The 13,924-nt window shown below is 26.8% G+C and overlaps 2 protein-coding genes across 4 annotated transcripts; both read right to left on the bottom strand.

Annotated features, from left to right (window-relative positions):
- Positions 1 to 242: 242 nt before the first annotated feature.
- LOC124425038 (baculoviral IAP repeat-containing protein 5) lies at positions 243 to 1,780 on the bottom strand. Its single transcript, XM_046964803.1, has 4 exons — positions 1,394 to 1,780; positions 818 to 1,021; positions 627 to 747; positions 243 to 453 (listed from the first exon to the last, which is right to left on the bottom strand). The coding sequence occupies exons 1-4, from the start codon at positions 1,405 to 1,407 to the stop codon at positions 325 to 327; spliced, it is 468 nt and encodes a 155-aa protein (XP_046820759.1). The 5' UTR covers positions 1,408 to 1,780; the 3' UTR covers positions 243 to 324.
- A 3,082-nt stretch (positions 1,781 to 4,862) lies between these two features.
- On the bottom strand, positions 4,863 to 12,446 carry LOC124424844 (inositol polyphosphate 5-phosphatase E). 3 transcript variants are annotated; one of them, XM_046964379.1, is made up of 6 exons: positions 10,436 to 12,446; positions 9,046 to 9,267; positions 8,076 to 8,385; positions 7,400 to 7,959; positions 6,820 to 7,288; positions 4,863 to 6,748 (listed from the first exon to the last, which is right to left on the bottom strand). In XM_046964379.1, exons 1-6 carry the CDS (start codon positions 10,911 to 10,913, stop codon positions 6,634 to 6,636), a joined length of 2,154 nt encoding a protein of 717 aa, XP_046820335.1. In that variant the 5' UTR covers positions 10,914 to 12,446; the 3' UTR covers positions 4,863 to 6,633. The 3 variants fall into 3 exon arrangements, with proteins under 3 accessions (XP_046820335.1, XP_046820336.1, XP_046820333.1); XM_046964380.1 differs by lacking the exon at positions 9,046 to 9,267 and having other exon boundaries at positions 10,436 to 12,444; XM_046964377.1 differs by lacking the exon at positions 10,436 to 12,446 and having other exon boundaries at positions 9,046 to 10,289.
- Between the last annotated feature and the right edge of the window lie 1,478 nt (positions 12,447 to 13,924).

Consider the following 13,924-nt stretch of genomic DNA (forward strand, 5'->3'; position numbering starts at 1 on the left):
ATATTAATTAATTTCTGACGAAGAAATCGCGATACGTAATACATATACAGATGTTTCTGAAATTTATGTCTCTAACGTAGTTATATATCCACGTTACTTCGATCCACGTGAATACATAAAAATCAGACCACGTTGAATCTTTCTATTTTCTTAATCATAAAAATATAAGATATATTAACTTCCTACAGATGTGTTATTAGTATTAGATTAAAAAAAAAAAAAAATATATATATATATATATATACATATATTAATACATTTTATTATAAAGAAAATATATAATTTAAATTTTATATAAAAGAGAAAAAAAACAATGTCATATGCTTAATCACCATCAACTTTACTTCCTCCTCTTTTACCTTTTCTTATACTTTTAAACAATAATGGTATTTCCTCAGCAAGTTTAGCTGCCTCATTTTTTACTTTAGTTTTGGCGTTTTCTAATTCACATTCCTAAAAAAAAAAAATTTTTACTTAATAAGAATATTTACAATTAATAAAATTCATCTATACTATTTGTTAGATAAAAACAAAAAATTATTTCTGTGTATTATTTATCATTAGAAATATCTATCACAATACATTTTCATTTATAATACACATTGAAAAAATATATTTAAACTTACGCATTCCTTTAAATTATATGCTTTTATTAATTCGAATAATTCATAAACGGTCCATAGGCATTCGTCTTGTTTTTGTAGTTTTACAAATGCACACGAGGGTTGATGATTTTCATGTTCTTTCCTAAAATCCATAAATGATGATAAAAAGATGAATAACATTAACAAAAGCATATTATCAATAAAATACAAACCATGGATCATCGGTAGGTTCCCAGCCATCAAGTTGCTTAGAACAAATAAAACATTCTACTAAATCTGGTTCTTCCTTTGTTGCTTTGGAAAAGAAACCAGCAGAAGCCATACGTTCTGGACTACAAGTATCTTCGGAAGATTGATAAGGCCAATCTTTGAACGTTTCCAATCTCACCGTTTTCCAAAATAATGATGAAGTTGTTCTATTATTATTAACATTAAATAATATTTTAGCATAATAGAATAAACGACAAAAATGAAATCATAAATAAGATATATCAGTATTTATCTATTATTCAATTAAATAATATTCAATTGTATTAATAAACGATCAAATTGAATAAAAAAAAAAAAAAATGTTATAAATATTTAAACGACTTCTGTAAAATTCAATTAATAGAATCCATGAAAATAATGATAATAATTTCAAGAAAAATAATCACATTAATCGTATATTCCCGCACATTCTGTTAATTTAGTTACATAAAATTTAGGTTAGATTATATATCGTAATGAATATTTCGTGTAAATTTTTGAAGAATTAAATTTGATAAATATAAAGTGTGCATACATACGGTAAAAAATCCATATCGCATGTATTTTACGATATAATCTTGTTAACGGAAATTGAACGACCACAAAATTATTTGTCGGGTTCTATACTTGTGTGTAACTGTCAAAGCAAGCGTCACAATGATAAATAAATAAACATTGAATTCCAAGTAAATTTATTCTTTTTATTCTTAACGAGTTGCGAATTTTTCTTTGTCTCTTTTTTTATCTCTCTCTCTCTCTTTCTCTCTCTCTTTTATTTATGTTCACTTATATCACGATAGATCTATTTACACAATGTATATCTTCATTTCATGCATAAAAATCTCCAGGGAATCGTTCAACACTTTCAAATGTTTTAACCTAACCTTTCCATTGATTCATTAAACTCTTTCTATTGGTCGTTCTATATCATTACATTTGTTTTTTGTTTATATTGAAAAAGCGGGAAACTTGAATAATTAATTCTCCATTAGTTTTTATTAACATCGAATGACAATAATAATAATAATAATAATAATAATAATAATAATAATAATAATAATAATAATAATAATATTAATAATAATAATAATAAATATATGTGTATATGCGTACTTGTTGACTTAGAAAAGGATCATTCAGTTATTATTCCTTTTATTTCATACCTCTCGAAAATCTTATTGGGACACAATTATAATACAAATAAATTATCGTACAAATAAATTTTTTAGATTCATAGAGAATCCATTAGATTTTAATGCTATAGTATGGAAATCTATTTAAATTTTCTAATATAATCAATAATGACAACAAATCAATTGTAAAAAGACATTTCGTATCATTCTTTTCTTTCTTTCTTTCTTTCTTTCTTTTTCATTCTTTTTTTAAATTTTATCACAGAATATAAGGATAATTAAACAAAAACGACCCAGTAATACAAATTACAAAAGTGACATAAATCAGGCGTGTGTCAATATTCCAATCGAACTTAACGAAACATAATTGATAATATACTTTAAAAATCTGCCTGTATTCCTATTTTCTTTTTCTTTTTACGTTTCTCAAATAGCTCCGCGCACACAAACGCATTATTGTGTGACTTTATTTACATATATATGTAAATAATACTCATACATTCACGGATGTCAAGAAGAAGAGCAATCCATACAACTATAAATTCATTTTGTCCTCGGTGAGAGACACGTCTTTTGTTATGCTCTTACATATATATATATATATATACATACGTTCATCGTACGACACATATACACATATGTATATGTATTTAAAAATAAAAAAAACCATAAGAAAATAATGGAAATGTTGGATATTTTCTGTAACATTTCCATTATTATTTCATTATATATTTATTAAATACTTAATTAAGAAATCTTTAGATAAAAGTAATACCATTTGTTTTACAAGATCTCCTATTATCTTTTTCTTAATATAAAAAATAAAAAGAAATTTACATGTTATACATAAATTTTCTAATGAATCATACAATATAGATCTAAATAATATAATATAGTATATTAATATATAAGAAAAAAGACAATAGTGTATGCATATATATATATATATGTATATATATATATATATATATATATATATATATATATATATATATAAAATATTAGATTATTAAAAAATATTTGTCGCATTACTTGTGAAGAAGTGAATGATATTTAGATATAATCTTAATTTTTAAATGATAAACATGATGTGTGTGTTTGTGTGTATATATATAAGAAATTTTACAGTACATATTATATATTAGAAATCGATTAAACCAAAATTCAAATTTATTTTCTAAATCACTATATATATATATATATATATATATATATATATATTTTTTTTTTTTTTTTTTTTTTTTTAATTTATCATGATTCACTGGATATTTTAAGAAATACATACAAACAGACATATATACGTTCTCGATCTGAAAAGGATATCAATAAGATATATTGACGAAATACGATATTTTTCGAAATTGTACATACATACATACACACATACATACATGCATACATACATACATACATCATACATACATACTAATGTACATACATACTAACATACATACATTACGTATATACGTACGTACGTACGTACGTAAATTTATAAATAACTACAAATATGTATATCCAGATAAGGCATAGTTAAGGCAAGCTGCACGAGATAAGTAGGATAAGATGTGTTAAATTATAAAAAAAAAAATTATACTACTTTTTTGTTTTCTTTTTTTTTTTTTTCCTTTTCTCTTTCATTTGTTGTTCCAGTAAACTTCTTCTTTTCTTTTCTTCTTTATTTCTTTCCTATTTTTTTATTTTCATTCAAATCAAGGTATAAAAACTAGAAAAAGAAATATATTGAATTAGGCACTTTAGAATGGCAACATATATATACTGTTATATATCTGCTAAGAAGGTATGCTTATATGTCGTTTAATTGTAGTGAATTATGTAACACATTAAATGACGTGATGATAACACGACGTGGGAATTGCTTGGAAAAAAAAAAAAAAGAAAAGAAAAGAAAAGAAAAAGAAAAAAGAAGAAGGAAAAACCAGTATAGAAGAAAAAAAGAAAGAAAAAAAAAAAGTAAAGAAAAAAAGAAAGAGGAAAAAAGTAAATAAAAAAAAAAAAAAAAAAAAGAAGGAAAGAACGAAAAAAAAGAAAACAAACGAAAAGAAATCTGTCAAATTATTTTGAAAATCTAAGCGTTTATTTTGAGATTTATCGCAGGATTTGTAACCGTGCCAAAGTAAAATATCATTCATTCTAATAAAGATCTACATTGTCACGTTTAAGAAAATTTATACTTCACTTACGATATCTACATATGTATACGTATACAATTTATAGATAATATCATTCTATCTATCGATTACATAAATATTTCTGATATTGATCTTCAAGAGAATTTTTTTACACGTATCATGGCTACACATTTAAATTTTAATACCTAAGTATTTTTATTTACTCGATTAAGAACAACAATAACAACAATAAAAACATCAGATCTATTGTTGGCCCATCCTTTTTTTTTTTTTTTTTATCCTTTGGATACTTTTTGCGCGAAAGTATTATTTGTGATTTTTTATTTATAAGTATATGTGTGTATATATATATATATATATATACGTACGCAACACACACGTATTATATAACACTTTCAAGAAATTTTTCCACGTGTTGCCATATTGCACGTTATGTAAAAAAAAAAAAAAAATAATAAAAAAAATAAAAAAAAACTCAATGAAATCGTACAATGGAATTTAGATTCTTATTATCGAGTGTTCATCGATTTTTTTTTTACTCGAATAAGTAAATTAAGTGTGGACATATATAGATATATGTGTGTGTATGTCACGTATATATTTATATATATGCATTTATGTTTGACGATACGATCGACGAATAATTAGAATGATCAAACTGTTTATATTATTTAACGTCGAAATCATAATAGTTCTTGGATGTGCTTTAATAAAGATTAAAATAATCTGGAATAATAATTAACCTTTATTAAATTTTGGTACGGTTACAAGCCCTGAGACTTTTAACTATGGTCCATATTTTCCATCAATATTATTATTAATTATTGATAACATAAAAGGGACAATTTTCTACATTGATCTAAGTTTAAGATGCAATCGAGTAAATAATGTTTATAACAGCAAAGTGAATAGAGCAAAGATCTATATGCGAGCGTTCATAATTATAAACAATACTAATTACCACGTCTAAGTTAATAAATATATCTATATGTATATTAGATAAAATAAATAATAAATTGAAACATATTACATCCCCATTATTATTTTGTAAATTGAAATTACTATGAAGGCATCTCTTTTGAAATATCTTTGGAATAATCGTAAAGTTATTAACGCGTATTAAATTAATATAAGACTAATTTTGTCTTAATATATTTTGTTTGTAAAACACAGTCTTTCTACTAAATACTGTAAAATATTGTTAATAGAGTGTGGATATTACTTCGTATAACTTATAACTCAACGTCTGTCTTTTATAATAATGGATCAAAATTATATTAAATAAGAATTATGCGGTGAGATAATAATTAAGAACTGTACCTAGAAGTAAGAACAGCTATGCAGAAAAATTATAAAACATCATGGAAGCGTTAACTATCACCTTATCTCAGTATTTTATGTTATAATTTTTACTGTTCATTACTTCTAGGAAATAATAAAAGAACTTGATTAACATGATTTGTATTATATCCTTATTAGAAATTTTGTGCTATATACTTATGCAAATACTTAATCAAACACAGTGATATAACATATTACGAATAAATACAATTTTTTTTAAATGTAAATTTCAAATTTGTTTGAAATATGCCTTTATATACCGCTTTGATATTTTGTAACTTATCAATTAATTCTATGCACTGAAGTATATTATAAACCCTGTATATTAGTCTATATTGAGTACTACAGTATCTTTTTTTTTTTTTTGCTTTTTTCTTTCATACAGTAGAAATAACGGCATAATAAAAAATGCTTTTAGATGGTAACAAAGCTAAAAACAAAGAAGCCAAGAAAAAAAAAAAAGAAAAAAGAGAAAAAACAATAGTTAAATAAAACATTAATATTAATTATTCAAATGTGTATACCATGTCATTTGTAAATCCATTCTTTAACATATATTATTACAAATAATCTAATCATACCGTGCAATGCATAATCTCAAGAATTAATTAATTACTCATGCACATGTTGAAATAATAAGAGGAAGCTTTATAAATTTCATTAATCCAAAGATCACGTTTGAACACTGCTCATAATCATATACTGATTATTTAAAAATAGTTTTTCCTTTTTTTCTTGCAGTAACATAAATTAGGCAAGGAATGACAAAAAATGCCATCTCTTCTAATTTTGTAATGTTCATATTATTAGCACCAAATATGTCAATCATTTAGATGTGACATTGTTATTTTAATAAAAAAACATACTATATATAATATTTTTTGTGACTAGAATATTCATTTGCGCCGTTTACCAGACAGCAATTTATATATAATTGTCTATATAAACAATTCTTGGTTATATTTTTAAAAAAGTGATCGATATAGATACAAAACATTTTTGTATATAAAACTGAAGAATGTATAAGAAATTTTGTATTTCCACCTGTGTGTGACATGGTAATTTTTATATAAATTTTTCTTTTATCCATGACTCATGAGTCGAACATTTTTAGTAATATTAAATTACTAGGCAATTTTATAAATAGTACCATAATTATTGAATTGAGCAAACTTTTGAAGTTCCTTGAGACTCATCCATTGCTGCTGCACGTCTTTTAATTCCTTCTATGTATATATCACGATTAAATAAACCAGCTGCAAGAGGTATCCTGAAAGAAAAAATACATATAAACATTCATTGATATAATTATAAAAATATAATACAATTTAAAACACTTACGTATCAATTCCAGGTCTTATAGTTGTTTTAAATACACCCCATACAGGCTTGTGATCTGAAGTGCAAATACTTGGAACAGAATCATATATTAAGCATTCTATAGCACCGTCTTTATGCGAACTAGCACTTTCATGACTAACTCGTCTAATATATCCCCTTGTATGACCCTTCCCCTTAAAAAGAATTCTATCCGTATATGCGGGAGTACGTTGCTTACTACTTGAATCAAAGTTTTGTGTGCCTGGATCATATTTGTAAGTTGGAGGAAACATAATTGCTGCTTCCTCAAAACCACGTAGTACTGCACCTTCGTTAAGTATTGTTTTTAATTGATCCTTTTGTAAATTTACTGGAACTTGTTGCGGGAAAGATGTGTCTGTAATCCATTGAATTACTTCCTCTCTCGGTTGAGCCAAACGAAAATTTAAATCTCCGCACCAAAAAACGCAATCAAAATTTTGAGTAACATCTAAAATAATAAATTTTAACACATAATAATTTATATATATATATATATATATATATATATATATATATAAATAGTTAGAAGAGCGCAAATAATTTTCCAAAAATTGTGCACCTTTGCTTTTATGTTTTGTAGGTAAGTCTTTAGGAAGATCCAAATTTCTAACAATTCTTTTGATATCATTCACTCGTTCTTTGACTTTATCCTGATGAGCTGTTAAATGCGCCGTGACAAAAAGGAAACTTGTACCAAACAACATTAGAGCCAAAGCAACAGCCCCTTTAGTTCGAAATGCTGTTCCGGTTCTAGTAGAAAAACTATCATCTTCAGGTACAGAACAAAACCAAATAAGATCTCTCCTCAAAAAAAGGGCCAAATGTAGTGTTCCAAGACCTGTACTAGTTAATAGAACGTGGGAAGGCCCTAATGTTTCCTGCAAAGCAGCTTCCCATTCGTTTCTTTCAGAGCATGATTCTTGAGTTCCTATAGCTAACATATCAGGAATTGTTTCTATTTCTGAAGGTAACATAAAATCATTTAGTTCTTTTGGCGGAGATTGTCCATTCATATTCCATGTTCCAACAAAAATTTTTAATTCACGATTTGGTAATACTTTTTCAAGTTCCACTGGGCCAAGCAGTGAATTAGCTGCAATTCTTCCATGAAGAAAATTTCTACACACAAAAAAAAAAAAAAAGGAAAAAAAAGGAAAAAGATATAGTAATTATAAAATACTTAATTTTAAAATTGATTTATATATTTTTCCAGGTAAAATATTTTTGTCATATACCTTTCTCTAGCTTTTTGTGCAGGAATTAAATTTAATACTTGTGCAGCAAGTAATGCCTGTTTTGCCAAACTATCTGTAGATTCTCCAGTTGTTGTAGGCAGCTTACGATCTTTTTTCTTTGACAAGGCATCATGTGATGTAGAGCGAGGTTTAAGTTGAATAGGTACACTTTTCACAGATTCTGGACTAGAATGTCGCATAGAATTTGTTGGAGAATTTATTACTAGATTATCAGCAGATCTTCTGTGAAGTAATCTTTGTCTTAACTGCATAGAGATTGGAGACATTGATCCAGAAGAAGAATTTTCATCTGGAACATTGAAATATTACACATACGATTTTAAATATGAGTTTACAAAAGGCATTTGTACATAGAAATTTTATAGATAATGATATTACAGAATTTCTCACTAATGGGATTAAATTGGTTCAATTACAGTCTATTACGTTTCTAACGCTTGTATGTATTTTAAAATCTGTGTAAAGTTCATATTGATTCTGTTCTCTGATATCTTTACTTACATCATATCACTACATCCTAACTTTGTTTATATATTAAGGATTTATTTTTAAGTATAGTTATTATGCAAAATTATATGTACATGTACATATACATATACATATATATATGTATATATATATATATATATATATATATATATATATATATGCCAGGGGTATTTTCTATTGATACAGCAATGGGTAAAGACATATAAGCATGATAATTGTGAAGGACATAGAAATTATGGATTTTAATGGTGCCATATTATTGTACTCTATGTTTTTGTAATCTTTATATTTTATAAACTTACACTAAACTTACAACTTGATAAATAACATTGCTTTCCACTATAATATATTAAATACTGGGGACAATTTGGCACTTTCATAATAGTAAAATGAAAATTGCTAGAAAAAGCGCAATAATTAAATTTCAAGCAGCGCATAGATTTCATTTGTTAATTTATACCTTTGTGTTCTGGTTTTTCACAAGTGTTAGTATCATGGTATGTAACCATACTGTAAACTTCTGAAGGATTGTAGGATTGCCTTTCCATTTCCAGGAAGAAATAAGTAATATACTTCCCCTTTGTAAAATAGTCATCCTTTATATATTTTTGATCCCTTTCAGCATTGATCATTTGTATATTTTCATCTTCTGAAGATTCCTCGATTTCATCTTCTGTAGACTCTGCAGAGAAGTCACTATCTTCACTACTCTCTTGGGTAGTTGACTTAAGTTCTTTTATTAAAAATTTGTGTGTTGTAATTGATTCATTAACGTTATCATTCTTCAATTCTGAATTCTGTATTATTTTTTTAGTGAAGGAGTTCATTATTTTTATCTGATTTTTATCAATTGATTGAATTTTATTTTCAGAAGCATTAGATGGCTGCATTTGATAAAATCCACTTAATGTATTATCTTGTTTCAGAAAGGCAGTTTTTATATGTATATATCTATCTGAGCCAGAATACATAACCCCTTCTTGTTTTCCCAACATATTGAAATTTTTATTTTCACCAGATAAACTCACAGAAGAAGTTTTAAAATAATTTGATGTATTACTACATTCATCATTAATATGTTTACTTGAGAAACTACGTGTTACAGGAAAATTAATATCTGATTTTACACTTGTATTTATTTGTTCATTAGAATCAGTAATATGTTTTATTGGTTGTTGTTGAAGTTCTGATTTTTGTTCAATAATCTCTTCAGAAGAATGATCTGTCTGCCTTTCTGATACATGAGTTTTTTTCTTCCTAAATACTTTAGTTAATTTATTAAGAAATGAATTCTTCCTTTTTTTCCTTGATGGCATTTTCAAACAACACTATTAACACTCAAGGTTATCAATACTTATTACATTTGCCTGTTTTCAAGATTGAGCATCAACTGACCGGTTCACTTTTGTTCATACTATGATAGAACTTCACACTGACACACTTCTATCTCTTTACTCATTATTAAGTATCTTAGAATGTAATTTGGTGGGGATATGGAAGGTCATATTTTCATTTCTCGAATGACATAATCAGTATTAAAAGGAATATTCTCATCACATGTAAACAATTTCGGATGCATGTTGTTATAAATAAAAATATCATTGATAAATTGTATACTAAATATTTTTAAATATAATATGTTAATAAAATATTAAACAATTTCATGCAATTCTGTTATTGATAAAGCCAAATAGTTTCTCTTATCTAAGAGTATATATGTATATAAAATTAATATACTGTAATATGCAAATAAGAAAAAAAAAAAAAAAAAAAAAAAAAAAACTGAACATTAGAAAGGAAACAGCTAATATTTGTTCTACTGTAAAAGAAATTTTTTTTCTGTGTCTTACCTTCTGTGTAAGTACTCTTGCGTTGCTCCTTTTCTCGCATTATAACTTTTTTATTTATATTACTCTCATGAGCTTCTTGATCAACATATGTCATATAAACTTCTTGTTTTTCAACTAATGCATCTGTTTGACATTTACCATTAACAGAAGCTACTTCTGATTTTACAGATGTCCTGCTTAAAGTTGTCGGAGACAATCTACTAGCGGTTAAACTTTGAGGAGGTGTTCTACTGCGTTCAGTCATTGCACAACATAAAGATAATTTTGTGCTGGTATGAGATTCGTGCTGTGAATTATCAGCTTTAGAATTCTTATTCGAATCTCCGTCTTTATAAGATGTTTCCAAACATCCAACCCTGGTCTTTTTATTCATAAGCATCTGACATAGAGATTTTTTCTTTTGTTTTGATTTTGGTGATATATCTGCCTTTGTCGCATTCGATATGCTAGAGGTATCGTTTCCTCTACACTGCTCCATAATATTATTAGCTAATGCAGTGATTAATAAATTATTAATCCATCATTAATATAATAATGGTATTGTTATATTTCAATAGAAACATCATATATACAATTGTTTCCAATGTAAAATTATGTACCATGTACTGCAAGGTAGTTTCTAAAAACAGCCTAGATATTTATAAAGTCATTTGGAATTTATATATTTGTAAATTCAGTTCTTTTGGCTATATTTATGTCTTTATTATACTCCTTCCTTTATTCAAGTATTCCAAAGATACTCAATTTTATTGTATCAATCACACATATGCAGATATATATATATATATATACACATGTATGTAATATATCTCATAGACAAACCGAATACGATCATATATTCATAATTTGTCTACTTACAAGAAACACTATTGTATCATAGATTGAACTGGTACCAAACCAATTATGCCAAAGATTGATCACATTTTCAACATCAATATACAGCTTTTTATCTTAGACTGTTTTCTGACTAGAGATTATATTAACCATTAGGTCTTAAACATTCATAGGTTATTCCAATTCTCTTTGATAGAATATTTTAAAACAGTCTATATTATAATGTTATAATGTAACTATTAAGGAACCATTCTTATGGACTTTGATATTTACTTGTATAATAAATTGCATCTATACTTGCATAACATGACAATTTGAATGAAACATTGACTCAATAGAACTAAGTATATAGTTCCCTTATATATTATTACGAAATTCACACGTTGACTATCGCTTGCACATTGGCAATAGATCACACGTCATTCGTGTTGCATATGATATTCATAACAATTTGCAACCTATAGTAGAAAATACTTGAAGGACGTCATCAGACTCTAACCTCTGCCTCCATCATCGGGAATATATCACAAGGTAAAACCTTCCGTTCATGTTATTCGGAAATAAGTCTACTAATGTTCATTTTCATTAATGTTTCACAAATAAATCAACCCCCATGACGATTCGATATCCACACCCGTACGCCATATCATTTGTCACTCGACTGATTACCGATTCTGCGCTCTTGTCAGATTAGCAGACGACAGTACTCTACTACTACTACTACTACTACTACTAATATTACTACTGCTGAACACAAAAAATGTATATACCGTATTTTATTATCTTATTATAACGATAAATAAAAGATATTACGAATTCTTTATACAAATAAAATATAATATTAATATTATAAAGTAAAACTATGAATGAGGAATAATCGATGGAAGGAAATTTTTTTTTTAAACGAAAATTATCGAGGTAACGCGTAACGTATCGTAAACTGTCAAAATGAGCAGACGACACGAACTAAACGCCATTTTCCTTTTGACGCAACAAACGTTACGAAGGGGGGCCATACGTACGTACGTATCGTATACATTAAAACATGGCAACGTCCGTACGTTCAATCGTACGTATGTGTAGAACATTCTAAAGAGGTTCTGCCGTAGAATTTTCGACGCGTTCTTGAGTGCAGTATGGTTTGACGGATTGCGTCATTGCAATGCTCCTCTTTGTCGATTGGCGTCATACAAAAGAAGTAAAATATATATATATATATATATATATATATATATATATACACATACATATATGTATGCGTTACAAGAATAAAAATAATCGAAGTAACATTTAAAGGTATAAAACGTTCAGATTCCTAATAAAATCGATTCTATTTCGTACGATTCGTATCGCGCGCGCGTTTGTTTTTTCTTCCGAAACAAAATTTTCTCTTTTATCAATAAGATTAAAATTTCGTGTCTAGGAAAGGTAATACACACATATACAGAAAGAGAGAGAAAGAGAGAGAGAGAGAATGTATAATCCAAAACGTGGCAATATAAAAAATAACTAGTTTCATTTTCGAAACTATCGATTATCCAATATCGTTTTTTTTTTTTTTTAAGATTCGAGAAGGATACTGGTGTTTAACTTTATTCCCGCGTTTTAATGCGTAGAATCCTTTACATTCGAATTTCGTAATCGCTTGTAACCAAATTCACATCGTTTGTGAATATATATCCATATATATATATATATATATATATATATATATATCCATAGCATACACACAAACGACATGTAGAAACATTGGTATTAACTACGTCGTTGATAATAGAGAAAATTAGATATTTATATAGATACGTATATCATCTTCAAGATCATCGAACTATCTTGTAATAATGTTGGATATAATAGTAAACGATATGCCGCGGGCGGTTTATTAAGTAATATATGTTGGAAGTTAATAAATATATTTCGTAGTAAACGCATGTATTATTTTTAATATCAAAGTTTGACGTTTGAAATTGTATAAGAAGATATAATTAAATTTAAAAAGTAAATATTTTGATATAGATCGATACGTAGAATAATTTTTTAACATTAAATGCATATTTGTCGAAAGAAATATTGTTATATTAAATATGTCCATTTAATTTTTCTTTTATATAGACTTTGTGATAGATATGGATATTTAAAAATAATATTCAAAAAAAAGGAAAAAGTGAGGGAGAGAGAGAGAGAGAGAGAGAGAGAGAAAGAGAGAGAGAGAGACAAACAAACAAACAATACAAAATTGTCCATTCGATTTACACCAATGATCATATATGTTTAAACATATGATCGCTATATATATACATACATATATATATATATAATAAATGTAATTTAACGTACATACAATGAAACATACAATGAAACATACAATGAAAAATTTTATTTAACATTAAGACTCGTTTGCACAGGAAATTTTCGTAATATCAAGAAACAACCAATCATCATTGTGGGACATCGGTCATGCGATATGTATCTCTGTTGGATCGGTAAGAATTCGTAAGAAAATGTTGATTGGCACGGACATATTCTCTTGATTCGAATACTATAGTATCATAGTTCGACAATCGCATGCAGGAGGGCGACTTTCTCGATTGCAATGAACGATTTCTTCGTTGAACGTGTCGACGACAAATCCGAAACAAACGACGACAGAGATTT

This window comes from Vespa crabro, chromosome 6 (genome assembly GCF_910589235.1).
Source record: "Vespa crabro chromosome 6, iyVesCrab1.2, whole genome shotgun sequence".
Classification (NCBI taxonomy): domain Eukaryota; kingdom Metazoa; phylum Arthropoda; class Insecta; order Hymenoptera; family Vespidae; genus Vespa; species Vespa crabro.

Excerpts from the sequence above, each read along its gene's own strand:
- LOC124425038 (XM_046964803.1), bottom strand. Across the intron at positions 748-817 it reads GAACCTACCGATGATCCATG|GAAAGAACATGAAAATCATC; the intron begins GTTTGTATTTTA and ends TATGGATTTTAG. Across the intron at positions 454-626 it reads CATATAATTTAAAGGAATGC|GAATGTGAATTAGAAAACGC; the intron begins GTAAGTTTAAAT and ends TTTTTTTTTTAG.
- LOC124424844 (XM_046964377.1), bottom strand. The coding sequence starts at position 9,901 with ATGCCATCAAGGAAAAAAAGGAAGAATTCATTTCTTAATAAATTAACT. Across the intron at positions 7,289-7,399 it reads TACAAAACATAAAAGCAAAG|ATGTTACTCAAAATTTTGAT; the intron begins GTGCACAATTTT and ends TTATTATTTTAG. Across the intron at positions 6,749-6,819 it reads ATAAGACCTGGAATTGATAC|GATACCTCTTGCAGCTGGTT; the intron begins GTAAGTGTTTTA and ends TTTTTCTTTCAG.